The sequence below is a fragment of the Xenopus laevis genome, chromosome 1L (genome assembly GCF_017654675.1).
Source record: "Xenopus laevis strain J_2021 chromosome 1L, Xenopus_laevis_v10.1, whole genome shotgun sequence".
Classification (NCBI taxonomy): Eukaryota; Metazoa; Chordata; class Amphibia; order Anura; family Pipidae; genus Xenopus; species Xenopus laevis.
In genome coordinates this window covers 161,022,960-161,038,612 of record NC_054371.1, presented here as the reverse complement: position 1 = coordinate 161,038,612, position 15,653 = coordinate 161,022,960, and the positions used below count along the sequence as shown (strand labels likewise).

At 37.0% G+C, this 15,653-nt stretch overlaps 1 protein-coding gene across 1 annotated transcript in view; it reads left to right on the top strand.

Moving 5' to 3' along the window:
• The window catches only part of LOC108715794 (clustered mitochondria protein homolog), a 32,840-nt gene that overhangs the window by 8,917 nt on the left and 8,270 nt on the right, over positions 1 to 15,653 (top strand). Inside the window, exons 6-20 of the mRNA XM_018261267.2 lie at positions 2,730 to 2,884; positions 3,343 to 3,468; positions 4,245 to 4,392; positions 5,068 to 5,160; positions 5,742 to 6,436; positions 8,298 to 8,389; positions 9,148 to 9,252; positions 9,922 to 10,022; positions 11,278 to 11,430; positions 11,781 to 11,843; positions 12,264 to 12,508; positions 12,855 to 12,939; positions 13,907 to 14,060; positions 14,667 to 14,806; positions 14,983 to 15,063. Of these exons, the coding sequence (XP_018116756.2) occupies positions 2,730 to 2,884; positions 3,343 to 3,468; positions 4,245 to 4,392; positions 5,068 to 5,160; positions 5,742 to 6,436; positions 8,298 to 8,389; positions 9,148 to 9,252; positions 9,922 to 10,022; positions 11,278 to 11,430; positions 11,781 to 11,843; positions 12,264 to 12,508; positions 12,855 to 12,939; positions 13,907 to 14,060; positions 14,667 to 14,806; positions 14,983 to 15,063 (2,436 nt within the window). The remainder of the gene's footprint in view (positions 1 to 2,729; positions 2,885 to 3,342; positions 3,469 to 4,244; positions 4,393 to 5,067; positions 5,161 to 5,741; positions 6,437 to 8,297; positions 8,390 to 9,147; positions 9,253 to 9,921; positions 10,023 to 11,277; positions 11,431 to 11,780; positions 11,844 to 12,263; positions 12,509 to 12,854; positions 12,940 to 13,906; positions 14,061 to 14,666; positions 14,807 to 14,982; positions 15,064 to 15,653) is intronic.

Here is a 15,653-nt window from a genome sequence, read left to right as displayed (position 1 = left end):
TGTAGGAGACATGTTGTTTAGAACAGGGGTTAGAAGTACATTTAACATCTAAAAAGTGAAATCCTTTAGAATTGTGTTTTTTGGTATGTTTAAACATCCCTGTGTTTTGCAGTATAAATACATTGTGGTGCATTTGTGAATAGTGCCAATGACTCTTTGTCCTGCCCGACTTATGCACTGCAGGGTCCTGCCTATGACTGTCATTGCAAGCTGTCAGTTGCATTGCTAGTTTCAAGCTATTACTCTGGTTCCTTGCCTGGATCAAGTTTATCTTGTGCATTTATTACTTCCTAGCTTTTCAGATTGGCCTTACCGGTCTCAGTTTTTCTTAGGCGCTCTCATTATTTGGTGTATTGCCATGTTCACTCTCTTGATAACATGCATTGTCATGTCCTATAAATTATCTTGAGTCCTACCTATTTTGTTTACATTCCAAAATCCGGACTTTCATTGTAAATCTACCTTTTTTGCATTATGGGGTTTTGTATCTGAGGCAGTACCACGTCCTGCTAATTGTATGTCTGACTTGACAGATTGAAGTAGCAGCAAAAGAGCAGATACCCTATTTGGTGCAAGCATCTGAAAGATTTATTGACCAAGCCAAGGCAACATGCCATCAAGTCTTGTCCAAGGACCCGTGCAGGCTTTAAGTCCCTGAAACTCACTTGTAGCTATATAGATAAATTGCATTGTAAGCTCCATGGAGCAGAGACTGATTTGCCAGGCCCTCCATTTCTCATATCATCAAGTGTATTGTCATGTTTTAGCAAACACTTACATGGCTCTTTTGTGAATTTTGTCAGGTTTTGCTTGAAACTTTGGTATTTTTTGGTGCTGCCTATTGCTCCCAGTATTAACTAAAGCAGTGGCTTGTGAGCAACATGTAGTTCTCCACACCCTCTGATGTTGCTCCCAGTGGACTCATAGTAAATGCCCATTTAGAAATTTCTGGCTTAAATTCAGGTTTCAATTAAATTTCAGACAAAAAAACACAACTTTATTCCAATAGAGCCTCCTGTAGGCTAGCAGTCCATGTGGAGCCACCAATTAGCTTAATGCAACCCTTATTTGGTATCCCCAAAGATTTTTTTTCTTGTTTTTGTGGCTCTCCAACAGTTTTTACATCTGATTGTGGTTCATGGGTATAAAAGGTTGGGGACCCCTTATCTAAAGCATCATGCAGTGGCGTACATTTTAGAATGTAACACCAGGCCACATGGCACCAACATAGAGAAAAACAATGTAGTGAAGGTCACTGCTTGTCATAATTAAATAAATAGTATCATTATCTATGTTACTTGTAATGATGGTAAACATTCCCAGTTTTCTGTCATGTGTCTGATCTTTAAACTCCCCTTAATGGTCTGGAACGAATGCCCCTGTAACTGATAAGCATAATGTTTCTTGCAACACCAGTGTGCAGAAATGTTTGTGCACGGGTTACAAGAGAGCAAATAAAATTAGTAGGTTATATGAGGTTCTCTTCTTAGCCAGATGGATTTTGTCTGCGTATTATTTATATTATTTTACTCACAAAAACAAAATAATGTAAGTTTGCAGTGCACGTATAAAGAAGACTTATGAACGGCCAAATCGTTTGAATGATCACAATTAATATTTTAGGCCCTTCAAGCTTTAAACAGGGATGAAATATCTTTAAAGTATAGTATAATCAACTGATTGTTTTAAAGCTTCACTGTGGCCATACTGGAACTTGTCATGAGAGAAGGAACCAAGCAAATGTTCACAAAAACATATATATTTAACCAGCATTTTGCATTATTAATACAGCGATAAGTGAAAGTATGCTGTCTATAGATGGACGGGGCTTAAGCTTTCTAGTGAACTGGTTGTCCAGATCTGAGCAGTAGGATCTCCAAATGGTTACAACAGGCTCTTGTACCTCCTCATAGAGTGAGCTCCTTTGTGATGTCAAGAAATAGTAAATGAAAAGAAAATTAATTGTGCAATGTTATGAAGATCACAAGTTGACACTTTAGTGTCATTTTGACTATAACTCTCTCTATGGAAGAAGTTGGCTGCAATGCCTACAATCTCTCTATGATAGTTTCCATATGAGTCTGTGTTGGTCAGTAACAACAAAAGGGCAGAGAAGAGAGATTCAGGCACCAAGCCAGGGGACCATGTCATCTTGTCTTCTCCAAGGATACATGTGGGCTTTCAGTTCCTGAAACCTGTAACTATATAAACACTTCTGCAGCTTCGCTGGAATTTTCTCTAAAAGGCTCCACACTAAAAAGTTAATGGTGATTTCTCAGTTGAAACAGACTGCCCCTTGGGGTATCTGTTAAGGACACTATAAAGAAAATAGTTTTACATACTAAAAGGGATCAGGAACCTTGGCTCTCCTGCTGTTAAGGAACTACAAGTCCCACAATGCATTTGCCTTTAGACTCCTTCAAAAGGCTCCATTATTGCATTGTGGGACTTGTAGTTCCTTAACAGCTGGAGAGCCAATGTAACTATGCATGATTACATGAAATCACTGAAAATGCTCTCTTTTGTTTTTTGCTATAATGCTTAATAACATTTATTTATCTTAGACTGTAAGATCCAGGGCTGATGTGAATGATGTATAATCTCTGTAAATTGCTGTGGAATATGTCATATATGTCTATATAGATTATGTAATATTTTTCATTAAGGAAATTTCCTTTTTCCTATTATTGAAGCACACATTGTAAAATCTGTGTCCATATTGGTTGTAGCCATTACAGTGCCTTAAATCTATGATAATGAGTGGGTGGAATCCTCCTCCTGGAAATCGCAAAATGCATGGGGATCTTATGTACTTAAATGTCATAACAATGGAAGATCATCACATCAACATCACAGCTTCCAACAGAGGATTCTACATCAACCAGTGAGTCTCACAGTGCAAACATATATTAACAGTACATTTACATTCACTATGAGCAGTGGTGTACTCCCATCAGGTACATAAATTTAAGATCTTTCATCTAAAAGCAGTCACAGATAATTGTCTCTCTATTTCTATCTGTCCATTTATCAGTAAGAGAATCTATCCATCTATCTATCTATCTATCTATCTATCTATCTATCTATCTATCTATCTATCTATCTATCTATCCACCATGCATTTAGTTAATTTTGTGAGAGCTACAATAATTCTTAAAATGACAGAGGTAGTCTTTCTACCCCAAAAGAAACAATGTTTCAGGATGGCAGAAATACCAGTATTATGGCATGACTTTGGGTATAAACCATATTAAAATAAAGTTGAACTATTAAGGTATTGTATAGTATTCAACTGTTAGGCAACACCATGCATGTAATTTTTTTCATCTGTTTACTTTTAAGGTCAACAGCAGAATTGTTTAACCCCAAACCAGCTACCCCAAGTCATCTGTGTCACAGTCTTGTAGAACTATTAAACCAGGTCAGCCCAGCTTTTAAGAAGAACTTTTCTGCACTGCAAAAGAGGAGGTAAGGCCCAGAAAAAAAGCCTTTAAGATTAGGGACACTGCACTAAAAATCCAAGGCCTCCTGTACATAATAAAATATGGCTTGTTATAGAAAATATTGTGATATGGCTGTTGTATCTTTTCAAGTTTATTTGACTGAGGGACTAACGAATGAACGAATGAGTGATGAACGAACCTAACCCGTTTCGCTTTGCCGATAATTCGTTAAACTGTGAAAATTCTATGTCAGTGGGTGACAACAGAGGCGGTGCGACTAATTTTTTTTGTCTCGCAACAAATTTTTTTCACCCATCGGAGTCTATGGAGTCTATCTGCACGGCGAAAAATTTTGCTCATCACTCTTAACACTGGGTTTTCTGTCCTAAAATCATTTTGTATTCTCTAGACAGTATAGAAAACTCATGATTGTGACTCCGGGCTTAGACTTCTAAGGATTACCAGGATTTTTCTGCTACCAAAATGAATTAAAAATTAAATCTTTTTTTTTCCTGAGCTAAATCCGAAAAATGCTTTAATTACATGTATTGCTCACCAGACACTCTTTGTATGGTAGTGGGACAATGCTTATAAAAAGCAATAAGGTGATGTAGAAATTTGTCTGTGTGCAACAGAGGCCAAATAAACTTTTAGATAATGTGACATAAACCACTGAAATGCAACCATTAATTCTAATGTCTGTAATATATATATGCAATGTATGAAATAAAGCGGCTTTTTTGTGTTTGCATAGATGCAACAAGGTAACCCAACAAAATTATTCTATTTCCTCTCAATCAGGATCCATCGGCACCCATTGGAGCGCATAGCAACTCCCTATCAAGTTTACAGCTGGATGGCTCCAAGCACAAGTCATATCATTGATTGTGTAAGAGCAGAGGATGCGTATAACTCCCGTTTGGGCTATGAGGAGCACATCCCAGGACAGGTACTACCATTCAGTGATTTTCCTGACAAAAATAGTAAGAATTCTGGACCTGCCCCCAAGGAATAGTTATATATAGACATATGAACATATAGATATAGGGTAAAGATACTTGTAAGTTGTTAAACATAAAAAAAGACTTTTACTACCTGGACAGATTTGACAAAGCAGCTGTTATTTAACATATATGTTTTTGTAGGAAGAAAGTGTTTTGTTTATGTGCATTTTTTTCTGACCACTTCCCAGCTGTTGATCAGCAATTATCCTTGCTAGGAAATGCATGGTAGCTGCATCTGGAGAGACCATGGTTGGAAACGCAGATTTATTACTTGGGCATAGTATGTCCTTCCAAGCATAATTATTTGTCAGGGAACGGTGCTGGAGAGACATAGTATGTGGTTGCACAATAAAAAACCTTATTTTTATATTTGGCTATAAAGTAAAATAACTTAAATTAATAGAATGAACATAAATTAGAATATAAAGCATAGATTGGGAAATACTTATAATTCTATTATAATTCTATTAAATCACAATTTAATAGAATAGAGAGATTCATCTTTGTTCTTTTTTTTTGCCTGTTGCCTAGACCCATAAATACCCCTGTAAGGCAGGCAATATAGCCATACTACTGAGTTTTAGCCATTAGAATGAGTTATTTGCTTTGTATTTTTAAAGACCAGAGACTGGAATGAAGAATTGCAGACCACAAGGGAACTTCCACGAGGCCTTCCCACTGAGCAACAACTGAGACAAAGGGCCACCTTTAAGGTAAAAAAAGCTGCTGCTTCTGATAATTATTATAATTGTTATGAACATGTAGTTATAATGCACCAACATGATCCTCATAGATGTACAATAAACGCCATTAATTTCACAACACATATGAGGAAAGATGAAGAATGAGTTAATAATTATTTGGTCTTCAGAATTATTGTCTGTACTGTGCATTTTGGTCAAATAAAGTGAATAGCAGAGGTCTCACTCATAGCACAGTATTACTTCCTTGGCTTAGGTGTGAAAGTGTGAAATTAGAGCACTTTCTATTCATTTCTATGTGATTTTTAGAAGTGTATTCATCAATGGGTGAAAGTTAGAGTTCATCATTTGATTAATACCCTTCTAAAAATCCCATAACAATGAATAGAAAGTTGATGAGTTTTTTGCTGTGGGGAGCTCTAATTTCACACTTTGATTAAACTTCACCATTGTATCAGAAGGCTGTATATGACTAAACAATGTTGCCATTGTAATTAGCAATATCATTAGAATGTTGCTGTCCCTATTTATGATATTGCTTGACCACAATAATCATAATGATTTCAGTTTTGTTCACTTATGATCTTTACCAGATCAACTCTGATTTTGTTGGAGCATCGACCAGAGGGGCCATGGCAGTAATTGATGGTAATGTTATGGCAATTAACCCCGGGGAGGAGACCAAAATGCAGATGTTTATCTGGAATAATATCTTCTTTAGCTTTGGCTTTGATGTGAGGGACCATTACAAGGACCTTGGTGGAGACCATGCAGCACATATTGCAGCCATTCATGACTTGAAAGGAGTACAAGCCTACAGTGATCTAGACATTGAAGAACTTTATGTCTTGGGAACTGTGGTGCTTGATTACAGAGGATACAGAGTCACTGCACAGTCTATAATTCCTGGAATTCTAGACCGTAAAGAAGACCAAAGTGTGGTATATGGCTCAATTGACTTTGGAAAAACAGTTTCATCCAGTATGAAATACCTGACGTTGCTACAGAAATCGTGTAAACCACTGAAAATAATGCGTCATACAGTACTCAACGAGAAGGATGAGGAAGTGATGCTTTGTTCCTCCGTGGAGTGCAAAGGAATTGTGGGTAATGACGGACGCCATTATATACTGGATCTTCTACGTACTTTCCCTCCTGACATGAACTTCTTTCCACTGAACGAAGGGGAGGCATTGAAAGAAGACTGCAGCCACCGCTTCCCCAAGTCCTACCGTCACAAGTTATGCAATCTCCGTCCAGAGTTAATAGATTCTTTCTATCAACACAAGTAAGCACATCATTTAAAACATTTTAACTGTAATTGTATATACCTCTAATTGTGCAAACCTAAGTTGTGGTCTTATGCAGGATTATGATGTGCACAGAACCCCTGTTATCAGGGAATATGCATTTATCTACATCAATGGGAGCTGCTTTATTTATTGCTTTAATAGGAGTGGGCTTTATTACGTTTTAGGTAACCATAATTATAACACCCCCGCTGGCTTTTAATACTCAAAACTGCCTTTGGTAATATTTCACTTTTGCAGCCAAGTATGAAACAGCTCCCATGTATGATTACTTAAAAGTATACAAAGCAATGTTATGGACATGCTGAAAAATATGCCCTGATACTTATTTCTAAATCAGAACTATTTATTTGCTGGGTTTTGCTGGGTGTTGAAAGCAACTGCAAATTGATCTAACTGATGTGACTGGTTTAGAGGTGCTAGTGGGGCATAAAGTTGTCTTATTTTAGCACTGTTGCTATTGTTACTGAAGGGAAGTGTAGAGTAGAACTAAAGCTCCAGAACCAACTTTTGGCTATTTTGCATGTGTTACTGTTACTTGCACTGGATTTTTCATCTTGTTAAGTTTGCAGAGCACTGATGAAGTGCCAGAAGGTGCAAGAGTCCTCTAACAGCCTCTGTAAATGAAGGCCAACTTGTTTATTTTTTCCTAAAAGTAATGTTCCTGATTTGTTGTAGTTAATTTATAGCCATGGAATTTAGATTTTTGCTAATCACTGTGGGTCCTCCTGTTGCCTGCCAGTGTTTGAAAGTAGATTAGTATTGGTTAGTGACCCGTGATGATTCCCAATGAAGTGGATGTAAGATAATCTGATACAAGTAGTTTGTTCAAATAACATACATGCATGGTTCTGTTTTTGATAAAGATACCCCCCACATGATCATGTAACTCTTGCTTAGTCTTGCTGAGTTAATGGTCTTTATATCATTATCATTCAGCCTAGTGATTTGTTTACAGAAGAGAAGTGGGGAAGATAAAACAAAAAAAAATATTTATTTATCTTTTCTCCTCTGGTTTAAAAAACACTTATCAATATAAAGCAATAAAAATAAAGTAGTAGATGATACATATTCCTATAAATTGTCGTGCTACTGGTTGTAGGGAATTTAACACCATTTCCAGGCATGCTACCTTAAAGTGGTTTTTAAACTTTGGTTTCCATAACATAAAAGCAGAGCTACATGGTAACCTCCAAACAGGGTATCTGCTCAAATTAGAATACCCATGTGCCTCCAAACAGAAGTATCTGCTCATAGTAGAACATCCATGTGCCTGCAAGTATCTAAACCCAAGCAACATATTTTGATTTTGTCTAAGAAATTATGTTTTGGACATTAATTTCTGTGGTTTTCAGGTACAGGTATAGGATCCATTATCCAGAAAGCTCTGAATTACGGAAAGGCCGTAGACTACATTATATAAAAATAAGAAAAAAAATTAAAAATGATTCCCTTTTTATCTATAGTAATAAACTTGAATCCCAACTAAAATATTATAAATCTTAATTGGATGCAAAACAATCCTTTTGGGTTTAATTCATGTTTAAATTATTTGTTTTGTAGATTTAAGATACGAAGATTCAAATTACTAAAAGATCCCTTATCCGGAAAACCCCAGGTCCCGAGCATTCTAGATAATAGGTCCCAATATCTGTATTTTGTTTACCGCTAAAACATCAAAATGCAATGCTATTATTCAGAAGTTTTCAATTGTTTTAATAAAATAAGTCTCACTCCCTTATTGCATGTGAGTTCTGTTGGTGCCTCTTTCTGTCCAGTGTAGAGTATTGCATGTGATTTTACTCACAGGCTGACAGCTGATTTTTTTTATCACAACAGGTATGCTCAGTTTATGAAACTGGTAATGGAAAAGACAAAAGATGGAAATTCCCATCAAGAGAATGGAATCGATCATGAAACCCAGGAGAATGGTAATGTTGTAGAACCTTTGCTCAGACTGTGTAGCAATCTTTACAACTATATAAATTGCACCACAACCTATGATCTACTATACAGAAACCAATAAATTAAGTTTAAGCAAATCTATACTATGTGTCCCAGCTAGCAGGGAATGTTGCAGACGTTGGAATCAATTTTTTATGGCTTTAATGTTAAATGTCCTTTAATAAATTGCTTGCATCATTGATGTCAACCAGTGGAGAAACACCAAGGGGCAAATTTAATTAGTTAATTAACCCTCGATATTCGTCTGTCGAAGTTAAATCCTTCGAATTCGAATATCGAAGTCGAAGGATTTAACGCTATTCGTTTGAGCGAATGATCTAAATGATTAAACGATTAAATCCTTCGGATCGCTCATTTAGAAGGATTTTAATCCATCGATCGAACGATTTTTGTTCGACCAAAAAATGCTTAGGAAGCCTATGGGGACCTTCCCCATAGGCTAACATTGACTTCGGTAGCTTTTAGGTGGCGAACTAGGGGGTCGAAGTTTTTTCTTAAAGAGACAGTACTTCGACTATCGAATGGTCGAATAGTCGAGCGATTTATAGTTCGAATCGTTCGATTCGAAGTCGAAGTCGTAGTCGGAGGTCAAAGTAGCCCATTTGATGGACGAAGTAGCCAAAAAAAACATTCGAAATTCGAAGTTTTTTTTTATTCATTCCTTCACTCGAGGTAAGTAAATGGCCCACAAGTGTTTCTAAATGTGTTTCACTCTGTTCCTCAGATGAGAAGATGGAAGTGGATATCGTTAAGGAAGCATGTCGAGAAGTTGGTTCTGTCCTGGAATATACATTTGACATCCGTTTTAACCCGGACATCTGCTCCACAGGTAGGTGGGAGATGTCAGAACAAACTAGGCTTATGGCCCAATCTAAGCACTTTTTTTGTAAGATTTGGATTCAGCTACACCCTAAATGTTTAGCCCAATCAAATTCAACGGGTTTAAAGCACCGGAAAAATGTTTTTTGGTTCAGGAGTGATACAATTTTTTATTTTTGTCAAATGTAAATAAGCAAATTAGGTTTCAGACTCTGTATGAATCGGTTTGATTACATTTTTTTGCAGAGGACTTGGTCCCTTCATATCAAAAAATTTTAGATTTGGTGTACCCCTGGAATAAGCTGAATATAATATTGCATTGTCAGTCATTCATCTATGACGTATACCTAGCACTTTAGATATTGAACCCAGACCTGGACATATGTGTATTTTCTCCCTAATCAGAGAACAAGTGTAATTTATAACACTGAGGAGAAGTGTCCCATGGCTTTGGCTCTCAGCTAGTCTATGAAGTCGAAGACAGAAAGCCAACATCTAAATTTTTGCTAACTTGGCCAAAGCGCCTGGTGACAGAAGTACGTTATATTAGTGACATTAGTACAGGTGTTACACCAGCAAACTGCTCAACATCCCCAATAGAGCTTTTGTTTGCTATATGTGTTTATATGCATGCTACAGTATTTACAAGAAGAAAATATCTTATTTCTCCTATATCTAGTTGTAAGGTTTCCCGAGTCCCAGAAGGCAGTAAATCAGTTGCAGAGGCGCTTGTTGAGTGAGGCTTCAGCATTTCTGCTGAATGTACAGATTCCTGCTTTTGTAAGTTCTTCATTCACCTGCGTGTAACAGATTTAGATGGACTTTGTTCTCTTGTTTTAAGATCAAGGAATGCTTTTTTTATTTACAGTATGTACAACGTGCTCATATAGCCGAAAGGTCAAGTTTAGTTCTTTGATGAATAAATGTTCATTGCACATTATGTATAATACTATAGTGTTATTGTCAAATCCCCAGTGACTAAAAAAATTTAATTCTCTTATATTTCTTATATTTTACTGTCTGAAATGTATGGAAGATCTCTTCTGTATATTACAAGTCATATGAATGAGAGCAAGGGTTTCCAAGCAAACAAGGCACAGGAATTAATATATAAATGTTATGTTTTGTTTTATTTTCTGCAACCTCCGTCCCCTTCTTAAAGCTTGTGGCGCCCATACACATTGTTTTTCAATATTTTGATTGTTTTCTATACACTTGAATAGGATATTTAGCACTGTACATAATTACGAAACAGGGGTCTTACAGTCATTTACAGACAAGGGTTAGAGAATAAATATGAGGTTAGAGGGTCCTGCTCAATCTAAAGAAACACGCCACAATGAAACTAGAACTTCTTCTTTAATAGGAAAAACATTGACATGTATTTGATGGATTTAAGAAATGCTAAGTTAATACATTTTTGTCTGTTTTGTTGGTTCATTAATGAGCCTTCTCCGACATTTCTCATGAAATTCATATCTTTCAAAAACAACGTTACTAGGCTGAAAAATAAACATGGAGAGTTCTTCAAATTCCTTTACTTCATGAGCTGTTAGTTCACCTGATAAAAACTGAATAAAGGGCTTCCTCTTAATGTTGATTGTTTTTATAGTGCTACTCTTTCTTACTGCAAAACAAACAGTGACAACCTGATTCATTCAAGTAAATGCCAGCTTCTTGGTAACTCTTTAATCCAGATTAGAGTGCCATATGTGGCCTGTGTTGCAAACGAGTAGTTTATCGAGGGAGCATTGTACTTGTTTACAGTGTAATGGTATATTGTAAAAAAGTATGCACCGGGTCTTGATTGATCAGTATAGGTTACAAAACCTGGTGCAAAAATTTAGCTCTAAAACTCTTAAAGGGATACTAAAAGTCATCAAGTTTGCACCAGGTCTAGCCACCCAAATAATCCATCAGCATCTAATTTTTACTGGTCACTTGTTTGAGAGCAAACATCTCCTCAGTTCCAAGACCTGATGCATTATCCCATCTCTCATCTCTCACTAACATACTGACTTTTCTGTTTTTGTAGATTAAAGGCTGTCTGACTCATGGTATTGTTCCCATGGACGGTAAATCACTTACTGAGGCGCTACATTCTCATGGGATCAATATTCGCTACCTTGGATCCATTGCAGAAACGATAGATCAGGTGGAAGAACGGCAGCCTTTGGATCATGTTTATGTAAGTACTGTAGATTGGTGTTAAAGCAAGCAAACTTAATGTATATAATGTATGCTCCCAATGTCATTCAGAAGCCAGAAGGTATTCATTATACTCTATTGATTGGTGCAGCCAGATTGCTGTTCTGTGTTTTTGCACCTCTATGCTAGCAACACATTGACAGTTGGCACTTAGACGGCAATCCCTATATAAAATTGCCAGGTCAGAGGACTCCATCATACCACACTAAATGCTGTTAATGAGTCCCATGTGGAGGAAACCCAGAGAGCAACACATTTGTAATGAATTTGTTATTGACCTGGAAAGCTTCAGCGATTGCCTTATTGATCTCTCTCTTATTTCTTCTACAGAGAATTGTAATCATGGAAATAGTCATGCGTTCAGCCAAGCAAATTCTACGCAACTACCTTCAGGTAAGGAGTAAAGGAACAGCCAAAATATGTGCGCGAGTTTGAATTTGAGCGTGAAAACTTCATGCAATATATAATAAATTGGATTTTCTGTAAAAGATTACAGGTTTATTTAGTTGTTTTCATATGGTTGTGTCTCAGTCATACACCTGCAGCCTTATAATGTTATATGTGTAACATTGTAGATATCTAGCTTCTAGCTATTGCAAAAAACTGTCATGATTGCTGGGGTCGAGTCAGGGCCAACCACACGTATTAAAATATGAGTCCCTGTTAAAAACCACTTTCCAAACACTTAGATAGGAAGTGCTTTGTGTGACACATCCATGTACCAGGCAGGTATCCATCAGCAATGCAGAAGTCAGTGTATTTGTCTAAGCTGTTTCCTGACCAGAAACCTTGCCCTCCTGTTTTGATCCTCAGGGAATGGAAATGTCAGCCTTATCAGCAGCAGTAAGCCACTTCCTTAACTGCTTCCTGAGCTCCTATCCTAACCCAGTGGCTCACCTGCCTCCAGATGAGTTGATGTCACGCAGGCGAAAGGGCAAGAAGAAGGTTCGCCCACTGGAAAACGGAGACAGCACTGCCTGGACTAGTATGAGTCCAGCTGATTTGTGGAAACAGATCTGTGAAAAAGCCAGAGACAGCTTTGACTTCACACTTCCACGGTAAGATGTTCAAACCAAAGGCAGCAGCATTTCTATATCTCTGCTCCTTGTGATGATCACAAGATAATTAAAGGTGTTGCTTTGTTCTAGGAGCAATGAATGTAATTCCTTCCTAGTTTTAGCTTTAGAAAAATGTATGATAAAAATATACATCAAGGCAACATTAGGCAGCATTCAGAGCCGTAATTGTTGCAGATCTGTAACTCCCAGCATCCTCCAGCCATCACAGTTGGTGAAGTCTTTTTACTGCTATCTACATGGCATATTTCCATATAGTTTGTGCCAATTTAATTTACTAGTTTTCTCTGTTGTCCACATTCACTCTTGTTTTTCTCCATTGTTACAGTGATTCAGTGGATCAATTAGTTGAGAGGTTTAACCTCCAGAAAGTGACCCTCTTGAGGGAATTCTGCAAAAAGACTGGAATACAGGTATAATAAGCAAGAAACCCAATAAATAGGCATTGTAGGTATTGTTTAGTTAGAACAGGGGTTAATTACAGAGCTCACAAGTTCCTTGCATAACCCAGCATTCTCAAGTTGCTGTTGCTGTGGAGTTGATGTGCATATGCACCCCCATTGGACATCCATGTGATGCCCACCTCTTCTGTATGCAACATTATACAGGCTGCACTGCATACCTAGAGAGGTGCAAATCTCTTTGCTCCATTCCCATTCTAGGAGTGCAAAGAGTTGGGTCTCATGGAGCAGGACCTAAATAAATTCAGGCAAGTTTTTTGCACATCAGACCTTGTCCTATATTATGATAACTGAGTCCTGTTGCTTTAATCTTAAACAGCAATAAGTCATGCAACTTTAATTTAATGGGCAGATTTATCAAGGGTCAAATAGTAAATTAAAAATGTTCAAGTGTCAAAATTCACACATTAAAATTGTAATCCCTTTATTCGAATGTTAATTCAAATGTGAGATTTATCACACCTCGGCCATGGAAACAGTCCTAATTCGGATATTCTCCACCTAAAATTTACTGAGTTCATTTACAAGTCAGTGGCAGAGATCCATTGAGCCTTTTGGAGATGTTAATAGCGTTCCTCACATTCAAGTTTTTTCTTGGGAGAAAAACACAATATCTCACCTTAGATGAAACCCATCATTTTGCAAATATGCTCCTAAATAAGAAATAGGAATTAGCATCCAGCTACCTCTTCTAATTTGTCCTGAAATGTGGGTGGGTCATATTAGCTTTGTAGTGAAGTTCCATATTCCAGAATTGTTTTCACATTAAGAAAAATGAGTTTTAGCAATTTGTATCTGTTGTCTTGGTAATGCCGAGCCTACCCACCTGTTGTACTCTAACTGACCAGAGGGGTCAGTGACAATCACCAATAAATCACAAAAATATACTATTTTGACCTATATTGCTGCTTTTGTTTAGGTTCTTCTGCGTGAATACAACTTTGAAAGTCGCCATAAACCAGCACTGACAGAAGAAGACATTTTAAATATGTTTCCAGTGGTAAAACACATACACATTAAGACCAAAGAAGCAAATGAGCTGGTTAATAAAGCCCAAATCAGCATGCAGCAAGGTACGCACCTTTACTTCTTGAATTGGATCTAGAATCTAAAGCCTCCCTATGATTCTGAGCATATGCTGTAATAAGTATGATGGGGTAGTGTACTACTATAACCTCCATAAATATACTGAGAGGGTCTATTCACTCAGTTAGATTGATCTTAACATATAGCTATTGCCTAAAGAATCGGTCACATGCTTTATTTAGTTCAGCTACCCTTTCTTATCTCACTTAAACATATAAATCGAATCAGTTAAAGCCAATCAGGTTTATATGAACTATATTAGTCTTTCACATTATGTAAACATAGCATATCAACATTTTGAAATCTGGGAGAAAAAAACCTTTAAAAACCTCATGGCTGAGCTCCAATGAAGTTCCTGCATTATTTTGAGGCTTAAGAAAATTTTCAGACGGAACAGAAGCTTAGGACCCATTTGTCGTACAAGTCATAATAATGGAACCATTAGGATTCTAATTAGTGATCTTGTTTGTTAGGCTTTGCTATACTATTGCTTGAAATGTTTATGTAAAATAATTGCATTTTGGAGGTAATTTAATCACAGAAAATAGAAACAGATATTGAAAAATATGAACGTCTTGTGTGTGTCCCTATAGGGTGCCTGAAGCAAGCTGCCATCCTGTTAAATGAAGCCTTGGTGCACTTTAATAGCGTGTATGGAGCGGTGCATCCAGAGATTGCTGTCTGTCTGCGTTTGCTCGCCAGGGTCAAGTTTATCTTGGGAGACATAGCAGAAGTAAGGGCCGGATCCAAATTTATAACATCCTTTCTACCAAATGTGATTGCCTACATTCTAGGCAATTGCTAACACTACTGTCAAGAGATTATGAATGTTTTTTAATACAAAAATATGCAACTACTAAAGCCCAAACCACTTGATGATGAGTTTTTGTGCATATGGTCTCTCAACAGGCATTGGATAATCAGCAGAAAGCTGTGATAATGACAGAGAGGACTCTGGGATATGATCACACCAACACAATCCAAGACTATGTACGTATCTCTGATGTGTAATGTTATCAAGTTATTTGTGTCTGTTTGATAGACTTCAGACAGCTTTGTATATCAGCCGAGCTGAAAGTAGTTAAAGGGGTTGTTCACCTTTAAACAAACTTTTAGTATGATGTAGAGAGTGATATTCGGAGACAATTTGCAATTTGTTTTAATTTTTGTTATTTGTGGTTTTTGAGTTATTTAGCCTTGTATTCAGCAGCTCTCCAGTTTACCATTTCAGGAATCTGGTTGCTAAGGTCCAAATTATCCTCGCAACCATGTATTGACTTGAATATGAATAGGAGAGGCCAGAATAGAAAAATGAATTATAAAAAGTAGCAGTAACAATACATTTGTAGCCTTACAGAACATTCACTTTATAGATGGAGTCAGTGACCCCCATTTGAAAGCTGAAATGAGTCAGAATAATTAAAAAAAAATAATAAATAAATAAATGATGAAGACCAGTTGAAAAGTTTCTTAGAAAGGACCATTCTATAACATGCTAAAAGTAAACTTAAAGGTGAACCTTCCAAATAGAACATTTGGTGCTGATATTTTGCCTCCAATAAGGATGAATTATATCTTAT